Source organism: Bactrocera tryoni, chromosome 5, assembly GCF_016617805.1.
Source record: "Bactrocera tryoni isolate S06 chromosome 5, CSIRO_BtryS06_freeze2, whole genome shotgun sequence".
Lineage (NCBI taxonomy): Eukaryota > Metazoa > Arthropoda > Insecta > Diptera > Tephritidae > Bactrocera > Bactrocera tryoni.
Window position 1 is genome coordinate 17,318,273 of NC_052503.1, and position 22,739 is coordinate 17,341,011.

The 22,739-nt window shown below is 36.4% G+C and overlaps 4 protein-coding genes across 13 annotated transcripts in view; all 4 read right to left on the minus strand.

The window, feature by feature from the left end:
* The window catches only part of LOC120776380, a 208,437-nt gene that overhangs the window by 51,802 nt on the left and 133,896 nt on the right, over nucleotides 1-22,739 (minus strand). For all 10 annotated transcript variants that reach the window (XM_040106990.1, XM_040106986.1, XM_040106989.1 and 7 more), the window contains one exon: nucleotides 5,991-7,314. In XM_040106990.1, the coding sequence (XP_039962924.1) occupies nucleotides 5,991-7,314 (1,324 nt within the window). The remainder of the gene's footprint in view (nucleotides 1-5,990; nucleotides 7,315-22,739) is intronic.
* On the minus strand, nucleotides 8,504-9,601 carry LOC120776382. Its single transcript, XM_040106993.1, has one exon. The coding sequence runs from the start codon at nucleotides 9,501-9,503 to the stop codon at nucleotides 8,505-8,507; it is 999 nt and encodes a 332-aa protein (XP_039962927.1). The 5' UTR covers nucleotides 9,504-9,601; the 3' UTR covers nucleotide 8,504.
* LOC120776383 lies at nucleotides 14,953-16,050 on the minus strand. The gene is made up of 2 exons (XM_040106994.1): nucleotides 15,620-16,050; nucleotides 14,953-15,557 (listed from the first exon to the last, which is right to left on the minus strand). Exons 1-2 carry the CDS (start codon nucleotides 15,954-15,956, stop codon nucleotides 14,953-14,955), a joined length of 942 nt encoding a protein of 313 aa, XP_039962928.1. The 5' UTR covers nucleotides 15,957-16,050.
* LOC120776876 lies at nucleotides 16,981-18,933 on the minus strand. Its single transcript, XM_040107935.1, has one exon. It carries the CDS (start codon nucleotides 18,931-18,933, stop codon nucleotides 16,981-16,983), a length of 1,953 nt encoding a protein of 650 aa, XP_039963869.1.

The following is a 22,739-nucleotide window of genomic DNA, read 5'->3' on the forward strand; positions in this document are numbered from 1 at the left end:
ATGAGAGACTATACTTCTATTCGACTTTTGTGGCATGACCTAAGGATTGAATATTTTAGTCAGTAAGACCTAATGGCATTTTCACGGTACAAGCAGTTTAATTGAAATTGTTCGCAAAATTTGTTGACCAATTAAGCAGTTACGAAGAAATTGTTTTCTACAACTTTTTTTCGAACTGTTAAATTTAAGAAAAAACATTAAATTTAATACCCTCTCATTGACTTTATTAACATATTTTTCAATCAGACAAAACCGCAAATAAAAAAAAACAAATTCCACAAAAGCCTCTTTAAAAGATTTAAATGAACTGCTGTGTACATTGATGAAAGCACTTTGGTTACTCAGTCCGTCCGTCCGTCAGTCAGTCACTCGGTCAGACAGCCGCTGTAATGCATTACAAATTCTACATTTGCGTCTGCTCATGTGTGTCTGTTGTTTGTGAGCGTGTGTGTGTTTGTATGTAAATAATTGCGTTTGTGTGGACAAGTCTTTTATAAAATGTCAAGGAACCCAGAGCATATAAAGCGCTTCAAAAGGCGCAACACACTTACAAAACTGGCTTTTCATGGCAGACAAAAAAACCGAGCGTCAAATGTGTACACACAACGCCGAGTATGTCTCCTGTATGGCTATGTATGTATGTGCTGAAATATAATGGCGACATGTTTAAAGCGACTTATTTTGCCATTGACAAAATAAAAGCGCGAACTAGCTTTGAATAGGCGTGGCAGAAACAGTATTATATGTTTAAGTTTAGTCTCAACTGTTGCATGAAGCAGATGCTGTTGTCAATGTATTGGTTGCATTTTTATTGCGGTAGATTATGAATGGTTTGCTGGGGGAAACTAGAATTAATGAAAACCTGCTGTTTCATATGCAACTAGTTACGGTAATGACTAGTTTGTTACTAGTTACATAAGGGTTAGTTAAAATTTATGATTAAAAAACTAAACACATTTAGTGAAACATATTGTTAAATATGCAACTAGTTACGGTAATGACTAGTTTGTTACTAGTTACATTAGGGTTAATTGTTTAAATGTATGATTTAAAAAAATAAACAAATTTAATAATTTGAGTATAAATAACTGCCTGAGAATTATTCACTGAATACAACCAGTTTCTCAATAAGTAGTCTGTAATGAGTGCCTTAGTAACTAGTTACTAAATAATTCATTTGCAATAATTCTTCAATGTTATATTTTTACCATATTTGTACTTGGAAAATAGTTTCTTATTAAATTCTATGCAAACAGTTCTCCTGTGTCGAATGAGATATTTCCGTCTAACTGTCTATATATACGCGTGTTCTTTAAAATATCGCTCTGATATTTTACAAACGTGCTTGTTTATTTAAGGAGCTGCTAATTTGTGGAAACCGCCGATATGGGATCACTATAGCCATACAAACTGACCGATACAAATCAAGTTTTTGCAAGGAAAACTTTTTTATTTGTTGAGATATCTTCATGAAAAGCACGGTTACTACATAAGGCAGGGTTACAATCTCCGAAGAAATTGTTTAGATCGGCTGACTATAGCATATATGTATGTAGCTGCCATACAAAGTCAACGATCAAAATCAAGATAAAGATCATTTTTACATTTTTATGAGATAAAAAATGCAGCTGTGTAGGGTATATATCTGTAGTTAATGTTTATTTTTTTGTTTTTTTTTTTTAAATTGGTTTAAAAAGTTTTTTAACTTTAAAATTTTCTTGTCTTTAAATTATTTTTTAAATTTTTAAAATTGAAAAAATAAGAAAAATCAAATTTTTAGTACTCTTGAGTAATAACATTTCTTTACAATACAAAGCAGTACTACAAAATTGTCCCACTGGATAGGTACATATGTGTGTTTCAATTCATCTCTAATGGCAATACAAGCAGTCTAACAGCTGATTCTATGGGGTTGGTTGATGTAAATGACCGCGTACCCGTTAAAAAGGCGCCAAAGTATACGACCAAAGCAATAAGATTTCGATAAATTTATGGTTCACATTAAATTCCAGTGGATATTTAGCTTCGCTGAATTCGATTGCTTTAAACAAATAATCATAAAAACTTTGCTGGCTTCATTTACCCTTTATAGAATATTAAACATTCGTTGGCGACAGCAGTAAAAAGTAGTACTTGCGATACAAGACATTTCTATGTTATTTTTATACAAAAAAAATACTAAAAATTTAAAATTTCCAACAAAATAATTTTTCAGGAATTAAAATTTTATTTTCATTAAATTTTAGTTGAAATTTTATTATTTATTTATTTTTTTAATATAAAATAAAAAAAAAAATATTAAAAAAAAAACAAAAATAAAATTTAAATTAAATGAAAAAAAAAAATAAATAATAAAAATTAAATTTAAATTATATGAAAAAAATAAAATAAATAATAAAAATAAATTCAAATTTAATTGAAAAATTAAAAATTTGAACTCTTGAAAAAATAAAAATTTCAAATTGAAATGTTTTTCTATTTTGAAAAACGGTATTATGAGAGTATAAAACTGCTAAAAACCAATAATTTTAATAATAAAACAAATTTAGTAACAAATATCAGAAAAGAAATTAAAAAATATAATTTTAAAAATAAAAAAAAAAATTACTGAAATTCAATTTCAAAAATTTCCAAACAATAAATCATCAATTCATAGAATTTACTCAAAGGCACGCCTTGCACCCGCAATGCCAGCCAACAGCAAGCTTTGTGAAAAGCCAGCGAATAATTCAATTCATATGCGCAAAACTTTCGGCAGCAACGCCTCAGCGCTGCAATAAAGCGCACAAGCGTTGAAGTGCGCCTCCAAGTATGCTTCTTTCAATGCACTCAATAACTCAAGAGCAAACACTCAAGTGCTTCTTAGCACAAGCCAACATTATACATACATATGTACGCATGAGTGTATGTTGACACATATCTAGTGGCACACCTGCAGTACAACAACAACAAGCGGCATGCATAAATTATTCAAATCGTATTATCTAAATGCAACGTTAAGATTATACGGTAAATTTTGAAAAAGCACACACATACACATATGCAAGCACACATGTAAATATTTGCTTGCCTCCTCAAACACAGATGGGCTAATGAAACTATCCTTACTCTCTGTGTGTGTGTGTTTATTTGCCTTTTTGTCACCGCAAATCATAATTTCTCTGATTCGCTTTTACTCGGCGACGCATGTGTGTGTGTGTGTGTCTGTGTGCGGGCGCTATAATTACGTGCAGTTATCACACTAACAATTTTAAGCGCATTGAGTATGCTTTAGATAGTTTGAGGAAAAGTTTTAAACGCTATTTAAAAGCCAAATGCAGTTGTGGTACGTGCCTGCAACTGTTATACATATGTATGTATGTATATATGTAAGTATGTAATTATGAATGTGGAATTGTATGTGAGTGTGTGTTTGTTTTGGGTTGTGGTATCAGTATGTACATTAAAAATATGGTGGCAGGTTTATATGGATTCACACATTCTTCAACTTTTGCATCAAATGTGGTCAGATAACAGCAGGAATGTGAACTCCCAGTTGGTTTATGAGGGATATTTCAACTTTTCATAAACATATAGTGCTAAGATACATCAGAGTATTATATAGCTTATGACGAAGAGTCCGTATTCTGAAAAATATTCCAATGTGTATCAGAAAAGATGTTCCGAATCATTAGAAGTACAGTGAAATTCCCCATTACGAACAGTGCTGATAGCTGGACATCTCCAATAACCAGACACCTATTATAACAGGCCACATCCATAACTAGGCACCTCTAATAACCGTACACCTCCCATAACCGGCCACATTGCATAAATACAACTTTTCATTATTAATTTCATACAAAACCGAGTCCTATAAGCGAACATGATAACGTTCCAATGAGCGGACACGCACACTTCATTCAAATTATCCCTGATAAACGGACATGATTTCTTTAAATATGTAATATGTAAAGAAAAATTTGTATAATAGTTCCCGCTTTTTTGAATTCTTATTAATTTTTTTTTAACAGTTTTTTTAAGAAACAAAACGTAAAATGATCACAGCAAACAAATTGACTTGCGCTGAAGCCATCTGTGACTCAAAGGAAACTAAAGCGATGTTTGCCCTTCATTTACTCCTGGCTGACATTGGCTCGCAGTTATTAGTTCAATACAAAAATAGGTCTGAGTTGCAGCTTCCAATTCTAAGAACTTATTTTGGACACTCGCTTTTGCTACGTCCTTTTATATAAACAACTCCTTTAACCGGACAAAAATAATACATGTGTCCGGTTATGAGGAATTTCACTGTATACCAAATGTACTGTGAAAATACTACCTTATCGATACTGCCAGTAGAATATTTCTGCGAGATAAAGCGGTGATCAAGGGCTGTGCAAGCATAATTCACTGCAAGAGATTGATGGGAATTCCATCTAGTTCTATTAAATAACTCCCTGAACATGCTCGTTAGTAAGGGTTAAGAAAAGTAGAAAAGTTTACTATAAAATCAGTATCAGATTTAAATAAATAACGGAGAAATTTAATAACTCTAATAGTTCGAGTTCATGGATTTTGGTTTATGAAAAATATGCCTGCAAAGTAAGACCAAACTAAAGTCATCGCGAACCGAACATCTTGTTCAACAGATTAGCCCTCAATTATTGATAACTACTCAAGGTCATTCCAGACCGGCAATAAAAGAGCTGATTTTAAATTAGTATTTTCAAAAACATGAAAATTATATGTTTTAAGAGTTCCACTTATGGTTTTATGGCATGATATAGTATTTCATGTGATCAAAATTGACCCGGACTGGCAATAATTTTACTGTTTAATCGTTTAACTGTTTTTCCTAGAGTACTTTATCACCAACACATTTTATGGAATGATATAGAATTTCGTCTGATCAAAATTAACCCGGACTGGTAATTAAAAAATTGTGCGCGCAATTTAATCGTTTAACTGTTTTTCCTAGACTACTTTATCACCAACACAATACTTTGAGTGGCACATAGCATTCTGTGAAGTTCAAGAAGTCATCACATTCAGCGAAGGTCATTAAGTCAGCGGAGCCTTATATGTACCTCTCTTAATGACGATCACATTGAAAAATTTAAAGAAATAGTGGTAAAATTAGTAATGTTGGCAACAAAGAGATAGCAGCGGATATCAACATCTCTTATGGATTGATACAACACATTTTGGTTAGTGTTTTAGGCATGGATCATTTCAATACTAGACTCACACCAAAATAATTGATTCTTTTCTTTAAACGACGTCGAGTAGAGGTTGACGACTCTACATTCAGCAAACGCTTCATTACTGGTTACGAGACATAGGCCGGTGAATATGACGTCGGAACTGTCCAACAATCTCGTGAATGAGGCTCCAAAATCACCCGAAACTTGAAAAACCACATCAGGTTCAGTCAAAAATGAAGGTAATACTCAGCGTTTTCTTTGATTAATATGGAGTGGTTCACGCAATATTGGCTCAGCATCTTTTTTTGGAGGCCATAATAAGAATTTCTATTAAAATACTTGAAAATGTAGTTTGTTTTGTGAATACGGGTCAAATTTGATGGGAAATTGAGATTTGCAAGTGGCTTACTTTTTTGGTAAAAATCAGTCCACCACAAAAGATGTGGTATAAGATGTTCAAGGATCCGGTCTACGGGAATCATTAATATTACTCTTAGAGTAATAATTAACTTTTTTAAGTACTCAGCATTACCTATTCTCTCCCTAAAATATTTTCTTTATCGAGTTTCTAAACATATGTACATATATTGGCCTACCCGAATCTATGAGTGCTTAAAGGATAAATATAAATATTAAAAATATATAAAAAATATTAATTTTGGAATAAAGACTGTCGAGCATTAACTTACCCTAAACAATATTTAGTATTCACTAAACCAAATTCACTAATTATATCTAAGATTTCTTACATTTAACTTATAACAAGTCGCACGCAACATTCTCATACTAAGTAAATGCACTCACCTTGAGCTCAACAATTGTTCCGCCTCGTCGGCGGTCATAGCATCGGGCAGACTGTCTTCGCGCGGTATGACCACCTGCGTCGCCGCCACTGTTGTTATAATTAGTTTCTCATCTTCCTCCTCTTCGGCTACGGTGGCTAGTGGCGCCTCGCTTACATCCAAATGCACATCATCGTCATCATCGTCCGCCTCGATTGCGCGCATCAAATCATCCTCATCCTCGCCAGCGCTACTGTCCGCATATTCCAGGTCTTGCATGTCCAAAGCATTGCACTGCTCGTCACTAGCTGACGCTAGCATAGTTGTATTTAGCGCACTAAGCGGTGGCGGGCGCTCTGGCAATGCCGGCAGTTCAGAACTATCGAATTCCTCCTGCGTATCGAGTGAAGCGATGGGTGCGATGCCCTTATTTTGGCCCACTGCCGCCACAGCAATGGACGAAATCGAACGTGTGTTGCTGGTCGAGTTCGTGTTTGCTGTGCCGCTACAACTGCCACCGCTGCCGCTACCGATCGATGTGGGTGACATGGGCGGTGTGGACTTGACGCTCACATCGGAGCTGCGTCGACGTATGGGCGAGACAACGCCCACAGGTGGTGAGGCGGTGATTGCGGTTTTCACCGGTGAACCACTGCTGCCAATGGATTTCGTTGGCGAATGCAATATACCGCTAACACGTTCACGTTCGCGTTGCTCTTTAGCCAGCTTACCGCCGGGATAGTAGAGCTCAACGGCTGTTGTTACTTCCGTTTTAATCGTTGCATACACGGTGGTGGTCTCCTGTGCAAATCCATTAGCATGGAATTTCTTATGCATTTCAGTCACTTTGGCGGTGTCGTAGAGTTCCGACTCGCCAAAAACTTCACGCGCTTCACTACCGTCCGGATTGAGACGATAACCCACATCCACGTAATTTAAACTGGGCTTCTCTGCCTCTTCGACGGTTGGCTTACGGCTGCGGTCACATTCATCCACATCGGCACACACGCCAGTGACGCTACGGCCATTGACCGACTCGAAATCATAGGCAGGCTTCAGTTTGGCTTTGATCTCCGGTGAGGGTTCATTGAAACCGCCCTCATCCAAGCTGGCGCTGGTTGAGATGATGCTGCTTGGCCGTGAACCCAAACCAGCGGCTGGTAATTGCACAGAAATGCTTGATGAGATGCGTTTCGATGAAGCCGACGAGGCGGCTAATGATGTACGTTGTGGAGACATATTGTTGGAATGATTTTGTGCTTGAGATTGAGTTTGAATTTGTTGTTGTTGTTGATTTGGATGCATGACATCGGTGACGTCTTGGCGTTCGTTTTTGTTGGAGCGTCCTGCAAGGAAGAGAAATAGAAATTGATATTAGCAGTGGGTCGATTAGTGAGATTATAGGGTTTTGTTGATATTTTCAATATATGCAGTCTTCGTCCGTAGTCGTTAAGGATCGGCGATAAAGAACTGTTAATTCTGTTATATTTTAAGTCGATCTCAATAGATTGCTTGTGGTTTCTCCGGTCCACTCATTTTAAGTACCAAGTACCATTCCGCATGAGCAGGTTGGAGCGAACTCTAAGAGCTCCCTATGGTACCAGAATTAAGTATCAGGTCGGAACTCGTAACCGAACCAGTTGAGCTTCCATACTGCTCTGGACTGGTAACCAGGGGTTAAACCAAATACGCATATTGCACGCACACACCATTCACACAAGAAGCTAAAACCCTAATTCTCAGTTAAACGCCTTCGCCGCCTAAACGATTCACACACAAACGATCCTAACTGTCATGCGGCATTCAGACTTGTGGAGATCATACCGCTAAAATCTATACATCCATCAGTCCAGCTAACCCCCATATCACCTAGATCCCTAATGTCCAAGTACAACGGGCATTCTGCAATTATAGCACCCAGTCCTCGACCAGCGCCTCACAAAAACACCCCGACCTATCACATAGGTGCCTCTGATGTAAAAATGGTGTTAGAGGCCAGTGCAGTGTATGCAGAAAACCAGGACTCAGACAGACTCTTAAGTCTGTCCCTCCCTCTCCACATCATCATCGGAAATCCAATCATTCCGCAGCAATGACATACACAAGACCCTTCTTAACCAGATTATCGAGACAATCGAGTCTGAACTCACTGTAATTATGAGAACTCTGACCTCATCCTTCAGACCGTCCACTGACTCGTAAGTCATAGAGCAGTCTTTATGGCTATATGTACGATGTAAAATATAGTTTTGACCGACACATTAAAATATTTGTCGCCGAATGGACTTGGGATCAAAAAAATTGTTGAGTTCTTCGGCGTCCTAGAATATTCACTCAACTGTTCGGCATGTATACTGTACTCTTTTTACGTATATTTTGTTTTTTTTTTATTCACAAACTCAAACTGTGTCGTACAGATCGGAAGAATATAACGCAAATCAAAAATATAGTTAGCACGAAGCATGGACCAAGATTCACACAAGCGCTACAATAATTAGCAAAATAAATATGAAAAAAATGCTTCAAATCCCCGCCACTAATGCATATTGTATGTCGGCCTCATATTCACTTCGGGCTGCAAGCAACAGTCGTTCAGCAACTTCACGAGATCATTTTGCAAATTCAGCAAGAAATACGACCGTAGCGACTGCTCTGCCTTCAACTTGGCTATCTTCTCCGCCACCTGGGGAAATTGCAGTTTGAAGTTTTTATAGCGCGCCAGCTCATACTCCAGATAATCATTCGTGCCCGGCGACTGCTCGCCACGCAATTCGGATGCGATGGCGTCCAGTAATGACGTTATTTGGCTGCGCACAAATTCATGATCGAGTTCCATGTTCTCACCGCAAGTTGTACAGTTACTCGCCGCAACAAAAGCGCCACCAACACATTTCTCATCCGCTTTGTGGCCATAAAAACCCGCCGATGTTGTTGCGGCAGCAGCATCCGCACAGTTCGGCAACACATCGTGCGCATGGTATTGATTGTGTTCGACTGTTGCGCGCAGCTGGCTGTCCAAGCAAGTGGGCACATTCACATACTGCATCATATAGCCGCAAATCTGATCGAACGTCGAGGTTGCGCCCATGCCGCTGCAATCTTTCTTCTGCTCGTTTTGGTCACAACACACATAATCACATTCACAGGGCCGACCGCCGCCTCCTTTGGGGTTGAGACAAGCCTTTTGTGAGGCCGACATGCCGGGCTTTGGTCGTGGACAGACTGCTTGACGTGGCTTATCCTGCGCTTGAAAGTCGCTTTTGTCGAGCACGCCGTCCGGACTGGGCATTGCAGTGAAGGGTCCAGTAAGTTTACCGTAATTCAGACATGCGACTAGATGACTCATATAAACATTGCGCAGTCGCATATCCTCGATCGTCTCGAAGCCAAACATAGACAATTTGTTTAGCCAAGCGCTTGCTAATTTGTATTCTTGCGAGCGGCAGTCGAACACTTCTTCGGGCTTCTTAACGATATCTTGAAAGAATATAAAATTTTCCGCTAACTGATAGCCGATATTATCTTCTGAGTCCATGCTCTACGCAGAATTTTGATAGTAAAAATTTTGGTATAGCAACTTGATTTAAAATCGTTGATTAGAATCGATTATTTTGTTCGTAATTTCAAACTGACAGCGAGTGACGTAGTCGTTTGACAAGTTTCGGTTTTTCAATTGCAATGGAAAAACACAAAAAAAGTATGATTTGTTTTTTTTTTTTTATTGAAGAAACAAAATATATTTTCTTTTGAGCACGACATCCGAAAAAATTATGGGGAAAAGTGTATTCGAAGAGTACAGAGTTGCTTGTAATTTTTATTTCTTTTCACAAACCAGTTTAAAAAATGTAAAGAGTGAATGTTTGAGAGATGAACCCGTTTTATTTGTGGTTTCTTTATTTATGAGTAAAAAAAATAAAATTAGAAATAAATGATTAAATTTCGCAAACTTTGATAAAAAATATTTTGGTGAAGGAAAAAGCTTTTAGCAATAAATATGTAAATGATTCAGTAAGAAATTCAAAAATTCTTAGAGATAAGAGATTTCAATGATTGCTAATAAATTTTTCGGAATTCTTTAATAAGTCATATGCCATATTTAAACTGCCTTTATTTTAAATATAATATCAATATTTCTTTAACAGTTCATTTAAAGCAAATATACATACTAAGGAAAAACAAGGAATACCCGTTAGGAAATGTCATCCCAGGTAAGATTTTGAATCTACTTCGATTATTTTAATACCTTTTGAAATAAAATAATACTAAAAATAAAACTCTACAATTTTCAAAAATTCTACAAAATTTAAAAAAATCGAAAAAGTTTTCAAAAATTCTATAAATTAACAACAATTCCACAAAATTTAAAAAAATCTACAATATTTAAAAAAGTCCGCAATATTTCAAAAATTGTAAAAATTAAAACACCTACAAAATTTCCAAAAATTCCACAAAATTTAAAAAAAATTCTATAAATTTTCAAAAAAAATTTAAAAAATTCTACAATATTCCAAAAATTCAACAAATTTTCAAAATTCTTAACTTTTCAAAAAAAATCTAAAATACCCTTTGAAATCAAACAATATTTAAAAAAACTCTACACTTTTTCAAAAATTCTACAAAGCTTAAAAAATCTAAAAAAAATTTCTAAATTCTTCCACAATTCCACAAAATTTAAAGAAAGTCTACAACATTTCAAAAATTACGTAACATTTCAAAAATTTTACAAATTAAAAAACCTACAAACTTTTCAAAAATTCTACAAAATTTCCAAAAAATTGTATAAGTTTTCAAAAAAAATCCATAAATTTTAAAAAATTCTACAATATTCCAAAAATTCAACAAATTTTCAAAATGATCTTAAAACTGTTCAAAAATTCTACAATTTCAAAAGAAAAATCTAAAATACCTTTTGAAATCAAATATTATGCGAAACACAAATAAGCAAACCGGTTACAGGCTTCTGAAACGTAGCCCTATCGGTTTATATTTATGTGAACAGATATGGAATTCCTGTGTATTCTTCAAATATGTCAAATAGTTTATTATAACTATACCCTTAACATAAAAAAAAATACAGTAGGCCTTTTCAAATTGCCAAAAAAGGCTTCGCTGACTGTCTCCTTAAAAGCTGTATTTATGGATATTGCCAATTAAATTTCCTACTGGGTACTTCATACAAACACGTGTATATGAACAGCGCAGCTAAACGACACACATTTTATAACTAATTGCGACATTCCGAATTAATTTTATAATTTATTATAGTTTCATGCAAGAGCAGAAATTAATATTGCGTATTAACAGGTTTGGAATTCAAATAAAATCCGTGTGTTGTGCATACATAGTTCTGAAATATTTCGAAACTATAAATAAATATGTGCACTTGTGTGGAACTAAAATTCGCTAGTATTTCGGCTGTTGCTAAATTTAAAGCGCAAAGAATGCGCTGTTCATGGTAGAAAGTTCACAGCATCGTTTCGTGGCGAATAGCAACAAAAGAAAGCAGCGAAAGTTTCCAAGGAAAGTATTCGAATATTTTCTATGCGCGAAATTTCGCACAACACGCGCACGCAAACTGGAAAGAAAAATGTTTTCAAGTGATTTTAGAATTGTCGCCAAGCGCGAAGATACCACGTTGGCGCACGAGTGAGCGTAAAAGCGGAGAGCAGCGCGAATACGTATGGTACTTACAAACATACATATGTATCTAACATCAACAATGTTGCAATGTGAAGAAGCACGCCTTAAAAGCATTTATTTATAACAGAGAATTTGCTGTAGACGACTATGAGTCTGATATACAAATTTTTATAGATATAGTTAAATATGTACATACATACATATGTATGTATATATTTCAGACAAGCCTTCAGTACTTCTAGGAAAAGTGGGAAATTAAAACATTAGTGGGTTCAAAGTAATTTACCTATCAAAAAACTCTATAATATTACTAAAATAGAACAAAATTTAAAATTTTTCAAAAATTCTACAAATTTTTAAAAATATATTCTGGAAATAAAAAAAATCAACAAGTTTTCCAAAAATACTACAAAATTTAAAAAAATTTAAAATATCTCAAAAATTCCAAAAATTAAAAATAGAAACAAAAAAGTTTTCCAAAAAAATCTACAAAATTTCAAAAAATAACATCTAAAAATTTTGAAAAAGTTTATGATTTTTTAAAAATTCTACAATGTCCCATTTTCAAAACAATGTTACAAACTTTCAAAAATTCTACAATATTCAAACAAACAAAAATCTTAAGGTTTTCCAAAAATTCTACAAGTCTTCAAAAATTTCTACAGCCTTCCAAAATATTCTACGAATTTAATAATCCATAAATTTTCAAAAAATTTACAATATTCAAAAATTCAACAATTCAAAAAAGGCCAACAAATTTTAAAAAATTCTACAATTTTCAAACCAAAATCTAAAAGTTTTCTAAAAAAAATTCTAAAAGTTTCAGAAAACTTTCAATATTTCAAAAATTCAACAATTTAAAAAAAAACAATTCCATAAATTTTCAAAAATTCCACAAAACTTAAAAAACTACAATGTTTCAAAAGTTCTATAAATTTTTAAAATATATTCTACAAATAAAAAAAAATTTGAAGCTAAAATTTAAAATTTTTAAAAATTCGAATATATGGATTTAAAAAAATCTACAAAATCTTAAAAAAAAAAAATTCAACAAGTTGAAAAAAAAACTACAAATTTAATAAATAACCTACAATTTTTCCAAAAATATCTACAAAATTACAAAGAACTCTTAAAATGTTCAGAAAAAAATTCAATAAATTTTCAAAAATCCTACAATATTCCGAAATTTTTAAAGACTTTCAAAAATTCTACAAGCTTTCAAAAAATTCTGCAAATTTAAAAAAAAATGTCATTATCAAAAAAAAAACTTTATTTTCAAATTTCTACGAGAAAATTTTTTAAAGTTTTAAATACATCATAGGAATGATAGCATCATCTGTATTAAATATTGAAATCGGTTCGTGAGTAAGCTAAAACCAATGTGGATGTTAGTTAAGCGTTAGTTTGCGGCTAAAATCAGGACCGTTTTCAAGCAGGTTTCACGATAACTTTTCCAACCAAAATTATTCGATGCAAATTGCACGACTTTTTCTAAATTTGATTTTTCCAAAATATATTTTTCTTATACTTTACAATATAACAAATAACTACAAAATCACATTTTGTCATACAAACCTCGGCAAGTGTTGCAAAAGTTCTTCAAACTCAGGCACATGTTGAACACACTGTAGCGGAAGCCTCTCTTTCGATCGGCTTTTGTGGTGTTTTCAATTGGCGTTTCTTCCTTTTTAAGTTGGATCACTTTGTAGATTATGCAAATTTTTCTGTCATCACATTTCATGCTTCGTGTTCACTTTATTTTTGTTATACTTATTTCAATTTATTTGTGTAGAAAAAATATTTCGTCTTTTGTTTTCGAAGTTTAATTTAGATGCATTAAAAGACATCAATAAAATATTTCACTGTAATGTTTAAAATCATAAGAATCACAGATAGAAACACCGATTAAATTCGAAGCCCTTTTTACTGTGCTACAAAAACTTTGTTAAGGAAGAAAGGTGTCGGAAAGTAATACTGACATCGGAGAATGAGCAACGCAAAATAATGAAACCATTTTTCAACGTCTTATACCAAGAAAAATTACGTTCAAAATCATTAAATTAGAATTAGAGTATGTTTCTTTTGATAGTTCACAAACTTTGGTGTTTCAAGGAAGCACTAAAGATTAACGAGTTAGTTCGACGAAAAAAATGGCACATCAAGTGCTAATTGAGCCCGATAGGGCTGCACTCCTACCTACCTAGTTCGACGAATAAAAACTATACCAGAAAGTCAGCATCCAATTTGACAGAAAGAAATTTAACAAACAAAAACATCTTTACAGGGAATACAATTGACAACTATATGAATAAATCCAGTTCAAAATCTATATTAAAGATATCGCCAAGAACAGGCGATTTCACTTCAAATGGCTGCCAGACCGCGAAGGCATCGAGGGTAACGATATAGTATATGATATTGCCAAGAGTGATATACCGTGAAGTTCAAAACGCGGTAGAACGATCTTCCGGGGTGCAAAACCGCAGAAGTCATGTGTACGGCGATTAATTAATAATACGCGAAGTTTCTACAGTCAGTCAACAGAAGTGACTGTAGAAAAATAGTGGGAACGCCACTGGTCACACTCTGGAGGCAGTGCTAGGCAGCACCTCTCGTAGAAATCATCCCTGCAGTCAACTGCTTGTAACTTAACCGCTTCCTAAGGGCATCAAGAGGTCTTTCCTCAACTACGCCGACGACATAAAACAATACGTCGACCTGTTTTTGGACGTAAAAAAACTTCAGACATGCATTGAAAGCCATTCATTCAAAGTGAAGCCATAAACATTTTCACCCACTTCCTCTCTGTTAATTGCGTACTTAGAGTCAATTCACCACCAACGGTCTAACACCGTCGAAAAAGAACGTTGCCGAGGCCTATCGTTGGATGACCCCGATGACAACTTATCTGAACCTTCCCATACTAGACCAGACATCCTTTGCAACAATAACAACATGACACCTTAAGGACTACGTGTTGGCACTCCATCTGGTACAGCTAAAGTCCAAAAATGGCTTTGCGTGGCTCATTGGCCCATTAGACTATCATAAACCAAGTTTTTTAGTGTTCAAACAAAATCTGCGAAAAGTTAACCCATTTCAGCAACAAAAAATAGTTGAAGAATGCTGGCGAGTTGTCAGCCCTTGTCCGGATATAAACTCGGTCCACTACGACTACGTGGAACCGACTGTCGTGAGTTCTCTTCGTGAAAACCGGGCTTGTTTTAGACACTAAAGTTAGATTTCAACGACAAATCAAACATTTTTGTACACGATCACCACTTTATTTAGCAAACACAACAACAAAAAACAATTTTCTTCAGGAAGTTACCACACACACACACTCAAAGCGGTTCATTGATTAACTTGATCAAATCATCTTGTAAACTCAAGAGCAAGAACGAGCGCAATGCCGACTGCGATTTCAATTTGTTTAGAACGCGTGCGATATGCGAGAAATTCATTATGAAACTCTTATAACGCAATAGCTCACTTTCCAAATACTTATTGCAACCGCTGCCGACATAGCCGCTCAGCTCTGCCTCAATCGCCTTCAACAGTACGATGACATCCCGACGAAACGTGTCCTTCATATTCGCAAATGCATCGTACTCCTGACAACAGTCACATGGCATACTACACTCCGATGAGAGTGTATTGTAGGCGCTCGGTGTTATAATCTCACGCACCATATAATTGCTGAAGACATTGCCCGAAGAGCGCCGCTTTATGCCATTCGCACTCGGTTCACATTGTATGTCCGTGCTGAAGCGTACCTCGGGTGTGCTGCAACGCATAATTTCACGATGTACACTGCTCTCCACGCTGCTGCCAGCGGCCACACTGTTGCCGACATTGTCACTGCTGTAACAGCTGCCCAATTGTTGTTCACAATTGTCTGAGAAACGTTTTGATTTGGGATCCTCACACCCCTTATAAGTAGTTCGGGCTGCAGACGGAATTGTTTTATGAATTCTCGCAGTAATTTTTACGAAATAAATTACAAATCACCTGGACACACTACCGGGCAGGAGAGCGGTTGCTTTTTGACTGCATTAAAATTCACCATTTGTAGACGACCGTCGCGCGGTTGATCTGAAAAGGGTCCCTTCAATACGCCCTCAATGAGGCAACAGCACAGATAGCTCATGTAGATGTTGCGCAAACGTCGCTCATCCAAATCGGCGCAATCGTAACGACACAACTTGTCCAGCCACAGTTGCGCCAGGCAACTTTCGTCGGAGTTTGGCGTGAAGACCTGATTTGGATCGCGACATAGGTCGAGAAATAGCAGAAAATCTTTTGTGAGTAAGTAATCGAAATCTATGCCGCTGTTATTGTACGACATTTTATTGAATTCTTCTTTTGTCTCTAATAACCGTCACTTAAAATTTAGAAATGCACAAAATAAGTATTTCGGCCGAGATTTCACAACGAGTTTGTCAAAATTATAAACAAATTTTGTAGAATAAAAATTCATAGCAATACCAAGTAAGAAGTGTAGAATAGAAAGGTAGTATACATATATTTGGGCATCTAAGGACTGGCACACACTCAGCAGTTTATTAAATTTTAATTATAACTTACAGGGTTAGGCCAGTCTGGGATTTTCAAAAAATGTAATTGAATTGGAAAAAAGATTATTTCTTTTCTTCAGTGGGTTCAAATGTTTATCTACTAAAAAACTCTGCAATATTTCAAAAAGTCTACAAAATTTCAAGAATTCTACAAAATTTCAAAAATTCTACAAAATTTCAAAAACTCTACAAGTTTTCAAAAATTCTACAATATTTCACAAATTCTACAATATTTCACAAATTCTACAAATTTTCAAAAATAGTACACATTTCCAAAAATTTTGTATAATTTCAAAATTTTTCAAAAATTCTACAAATTTTCAAAAATTATAAAATTTTTCTTAAACTTTACAAATTTTCAAAAAAAATATTCTACAAATTAAAAAAAAAATTGTACAAATTTTCAAGCATGCTACGAAATTTCAAAACTTCTACAAAATTTCAAAAACTCTACAAATTTTCAAAAATTCTACAATATTTCACAAATTCTACAAATTTTCAAAAGTTGTACAAATTTCCAAAAATTCTGTAAAATTTCAAAAATTTTCAAAAATTCTACAAATTTTCACAAATTCTAAAATATTTCTAAAAATCTACAAATTTTCAAAAAATATTCTACAAATTAAAAAAAAAAATCTACAAATTTTCAAAAATGCTACGAAATTTCAAAAATAAGAAAAAACTACAATATCTCAAAATTCCACAAATTTTCAAAAAATATTCTACAAATTTATAAAAAAAAATTCGACAAATTTAAATAAAAATTTTCTAACAATTCCATAAAATTTCCAAAAACTACTGCTTCATCGTTCTCTTTCTATACCACCAGTAGGCATATTCCACAACAAAACCCAGTATGCTGAACAATATACCGAGACCCCACAAGTAGAATGCGCCCTGCAGTATATGCATGCTCAGCACAACATGTCTACGAGTACGATCCGCATTGCCGCCATCGTTGCTCGTTATTTCGCTCAAATCGAAATCCAAGTCGTTCGGTAACTCCTCGTAGAACTCCTCAACTTCGTGAAATTCACGTTGGCTCGAGTAGCGCAATGCATTACTATTCCAGTACTCGAGGAGACCGCTCTCAAATACGGCAGCTTGAAATAACTGAAACTTATAACGAAATGGCGAACCTTTGGCCAATATATACTCCTGCGGCATGGAACGCAAATATTCCTTGACCACGTGAAATCGCGGACGTCGCCGCTGCACATCGTAGGTTTTTATCAAGAAATCTTTCGCCGCCTCACCCCGCAACAGAAAGGCAACACGCCAGTTCTTGCGCACACCGAACGGCACCGCGTAAAGGAAGGAGGAGAAGTACAATGGCAAAGACACGGCGCGCTTTTCAATCTCACGCCAGTGTGCCGCTTTCAGCGCTGGCTGCACCGTTGTGAAGAGCGTATGCACGCCAATGATGGGCACATCCAAATTCACCAGTTCATCCAGTGAGTCCAATTCCGCCTCGTAACTCGGATGCACAAAACTGCTCTCCAACTTGCCGAAATAGATTGTGGTCACCACATAACTGAAGTAAATCCAAGCGATGAGAAATTGACGCAACGAACTGATGCGCGAGAACCCGGCCACTGGTTCGCCCAATTGGGTTTGCAGAAACATTTCGATGAGCTCATACCAACGATCATGTTTCATACGCACCGCATGCGGCAAATGTTCCGCATAGCGTTTGAGCAACGCAAAGATGGCGGTAACCGCAAAGAAATTCAATGCCAACAACAGCCAAAGCGTACACGTGAACGCTTTGATGAAAATCAAATACTCCGGCTGCATTTCCGCCGCCGGCACAACCAAATACAATTTGCGCTTAAAGTATGGATAGAGCGCTTCCACCTGCGCCGCACCGCAAGGCAGCGTAAAGCGCGCATTGAAACTCACATCGGCCGCGCCGACAATGAGCTCGTGCAGTACGCCCGTAAACGAGCCGTTCGGCAAGCAAACGCCATAATTCTCGTTATCAGCGGGTTGCGTGTAATTCGCCGACGCATTGAGATACGACACAATATTGCTCGCGAGCAAACCATCTACGCCGTTATAACCATCGGCGGCGCGTTCACGCGGTATGGCGCGCAAGGAATCCTCAAACATTGTGATGCGTAGTTGGTGTTTGTGTAGATTTCTCAGCTTATCGTAGAAATACTGTCCATCGGTGATGCGTTTCAGCGCGAAACCCGTTGCGGTGTATGGCTCGAAAGTGTAAATGTGTTGCGCATCGGTTATGACAACGGCGTTTAGTATCTTACGCTGCCACACGGCGGCGAGCAGTCCATGCAATTGTGTGATTTGTGCATTTCGCCAAATGAAGACGTATTTGTGAAAATGTTTACGCATTTGTTTCTCATTCAACGCGCTGACAATTCGCTCCAGATAGTCGGTATGCGCGACAGCGCTCGTGGATAACATAAAGACGCTGAAGCTGTTGTAGCGTCGTTGTGGCTCTTTGGCCAATGCCTTGAGCGGCGTGACATGTGTGGGCAACTCAGCCAGACATTTCAATAAATTCAATTCCAAATCGTATGTGGTGTTATCCTGCTGCGCGCCAGTGTACACTGTGTAGATGTAGGCATCATATTTCGTAGCGATTTCACACGCTTTATGCGCGAGCAGTAAGTCATCAGTGTGCGCGAACGGCAGCGTTGCATTCCAAGCCTCCAAACGATAAGCGATAGTCGCCGTGCAGATTTCGGGAATCAAGAGCAATGTGACTAGTTTGAGGTAAAACATTTTTACGATTAACGAAAAGTATGGTAATGTGTCCCATACTAATTGGTTTTATAGGGCTTTGGCAGGACGCTTCATTAGCAATGTAAACAAATGGCGGCATAATGATGTGTTTACACGCATAACAAATTAAGCAAGTAACGAACTTAATATATGGTCCCGACTATGCCCTAACCGACTCTTTGTCTTAATTAATTTATAACTTTTAATAAAAAATAAATAAAATGTTGTGTTAACCACTAATTGCAGAAAACCATAGAATACTTCAGAAACCAGGTTGAGTCGTCTGTGGGTTCACAGATATACTCAGTAGTTTTAGCGTTAGTACCAAGGCATTTGAAGCAACAGACAATAAAATGCTCTTTAACTGGCATATGCAGTTGTAAATGTCGATTAGAGCAAAAATAAGGTCGGTAACGACTGATTTCAAGAAAATTGTGATTCGGGATCCCGAAATAATATTTATATTGACAGTCCAAAAACAATTTATTTCTGTAAAAACTATCATTTACATTTTGTACAAACCCGAAATGCCAAATTTCCGGTGGAAAATTCGGGATCCCGAAATATTATATGCATGAAAAAGTCAAAAGACAATTACTTCAGAAAACAACTACAAAAAATAAATTAAAAGAACTTGATAGCTAATGCAATTACGAAATCACAAATTTGTCTGTGGAATCACAACTATAGATTCGGGATCCCGCAATAATATATTCTTTAGCAGTCGAAGAACAATTTATTTATTTTAAAAAAAGTTACCAAAAACCAATTAATGATTATATGCTATTACGATATGTAATCCCGAAATAACAATTTTTTCTAATGGAATTTGTAGATTCGGGATCACGAACTACAAAAAAGAAATTAAAGAACGTTATAGCATTACAATAAATAAATAAGAACGTTATAGCACACAAAATTCCGAAAGCCCGAAATTTTATTATATTATTACGTTTTGTATATTCCGTTAGTAAATTCGGGATCCCGAAATAATTAATCAAATAACTAGTTCAAAAAACCATTTATTTCAGAAAAACTACAAAAACAACTAAACAAGGTAGTACGATATGCAATCCTGAAATCCACATTTTTTATGAAGTAGATTCGGAAACCCGAAATAATATTTCCATTAAACAGTCTAATATTCATTATTTCAGAAATAACAACAAAAAAAATTTGATGTTATTAGGGCTTAAAATATTCAGAAATCCGGCATTTTTTATGAAGTAGATTCGGGATCCCGAAATATGTCCATGAAACAATCTACAAACAACTTATTTACAAATAACTACAGAAAAATTAATTAAACATCGTAAAGGTATAATAAATTCAGAAATTCCGAATTTTTCTATTGAGTCCCGTTTGTAATTTCGGGATCCCGAAATAATTTATCGAATAATGAATTCAAAAAACAAATTTTTATAGAAAAATTTGAAAAAAGTAGTCAAGAACATTCCCGAAATCCCCATTTTTTTAATCAGTCCCGTTTTATTGCCTTGAAGTCGTTTTACTTGCTGAATAAGTTTGTGAAAAAAAAACTATTTTTCACAAAAAAATGTTTGTAAATTAAATGAATTTTTCAAAATTCCATCGTTTCCAATTCCCGAAATACGAGTCACAGACAAAAGTTTTTAATAATTTGCATAACTGTAGTAAGTATACAAGTAAAAACACAGGCCATATTTTTGGCTAACAACTTGTGCGAAATGTTCCGAAACTTTTCGGAAGCCCAAACACCTTTCTTTACAAAAATCAATAATTCGAAATGTAAAGTTCTGACACAGAGGTCTGAGACTCTGAATCTAAATCGATAGTGTAAAGTACAAAATTGTGACATGCAAAGGTCTGACATGCTGAATCTCCTGATAGAATTTTGTGTGATTTAACAATAATAATTAATGTCCCGAAATTTTTCGGGATCTCGAATCCTTTTTTTTCACAACACGAAAAAGATATATTAGTATAGAGATCATTAATCGTAGAAAAAATTATTCTAACGCCTAATTGTAGGCCACGCTTAGTTGTCAGCAATAAATTGTTGCCTACATTTAGGATGATGTTGAATAAACTGAAAAAATTAATTAACGCTGATTGTGTTTACTCGCCAATTCTCGCTTTATTTATTATTTGCTTAGCTAATTGCACTCAGCCGTCAAGCTCTTCAGCAAAAAGTTTTGAAAACACGCTTCACAGACAAAAATGTTTTACGCGCGCTTAGTCGTAGTGCTACTAATCAGCAAAATCCTCGTAATAGCCACTAGAACTCGTACGCAATCACATTTTAATTTAATTGCACCAAACGATTATGACGCCTTGAGCCGAAGAGTGTGCCATATTGCCGCACAAGTGGATGCACGCGTCAATTTCGTATATATCAACCATGGTAAACAAAAGGACACCCTGTATCATTTGGAACACAAATTACACGCTTGTATGGCGAAACTGCCAAGCTTTAGGCTGCAGTTAGAGAACTATAAAAAAGAACTCTCACGCGGCTATGATAGCCTGAGTGTCTTCAGCATAGCTGGACACAATGCCACCCACATTAAGTGGATCACCGACATGCTAAACGCGAAACAACAGCGTAAGCAATATCATAAATATATTTTCGTTTGGAGAAATGCTGAAGAGGCGCAATTGAAACAACTATTCAAAGCTGTTTGGACCAAACAAATCTTGGATGCGATCGCTGTAACAAGCGCCACAGCGATTTACACCTTTGAGCCGTTCACAGCCGCGGGATTTGTCGTAAAGCGTCGGCTCTTGGGTGAACCATACTTCTACGATAAATTGAAGAATCTGCAACACTATCAGCTGCGCATCTCAATGTTCAGAGACTTTTTACGCGCCGTGCCTAAACCCCAGCCACAAGTGGGCTATAGTGGCGTGGACGGTTTAATGGCGAGTAGTCTGGTGTTGCAATTAAATGCAACCGTGAAATATGTAGCACCAGCGGACAACGAGAACTACGGCGCCTGCCTGGATAATGGCACCTTCACGGGTGTGCTGCGCGATCTAATCGCCGGCTCGACGCACGTCAACTTCAACGCACAGTTCGTGTTGCCCTGTGCCGTCGAGCACATTGAGACCTTGTACCCCTACTTGAAACGCATCCTATACGTGGTAGTACCAGCGGCAGAAATGTTTCCCGCCTATCTGATCTTCGTCTACGCCTACACGGATGCATTGTGGCGCGCTTTGCTGGTATTTTTCTTTCTAATTATTGGCGCATTCGCTCTGCTCAAGTGGACCATTGAAAGTTTACGTAATGTGGAGAAAATGAAAGACGCTCGCTGGTATGATTTGATCGAAATCTTCTGGAAGGTGCAACTCGGCGTGCCCGTCGATCATTTCTCCAACACAAATACATTGCGCACATTTCTGATGGCTTGGATACTCTTCAATTACGTGATGACCAGCATCTATTTCGCCAAAGTCGAGAGTATTTTCGTGCATGCCTCATACTATCCGGAAATCGATCGATTGGACGATTTGCATACCCTGAATGTGCCTATATTTGGTGTACAAAATATATTCACGGCCATAGAACCGGCGCTGAAGCCAGCGCATTGGCGCACTATCGAGCAGCATGGCGTGCATTTGCCGCTGCAATTCTCCTCATTTCAATTTGCGGTGCCGTTAAGCAAGCGGAAACATTGGCGTGTTGCATTTCTGCTGCGCGGTGAAACTGCGAAGGATTTATTGGTGAAGACTTACGATGCAGAACGCAGGCGTCCGCGCTTTCATGTGGTCAAACAGCATTTGCATGCCATGCCGCAGACGTATTTGTTGCCGAAGGGTTCGCC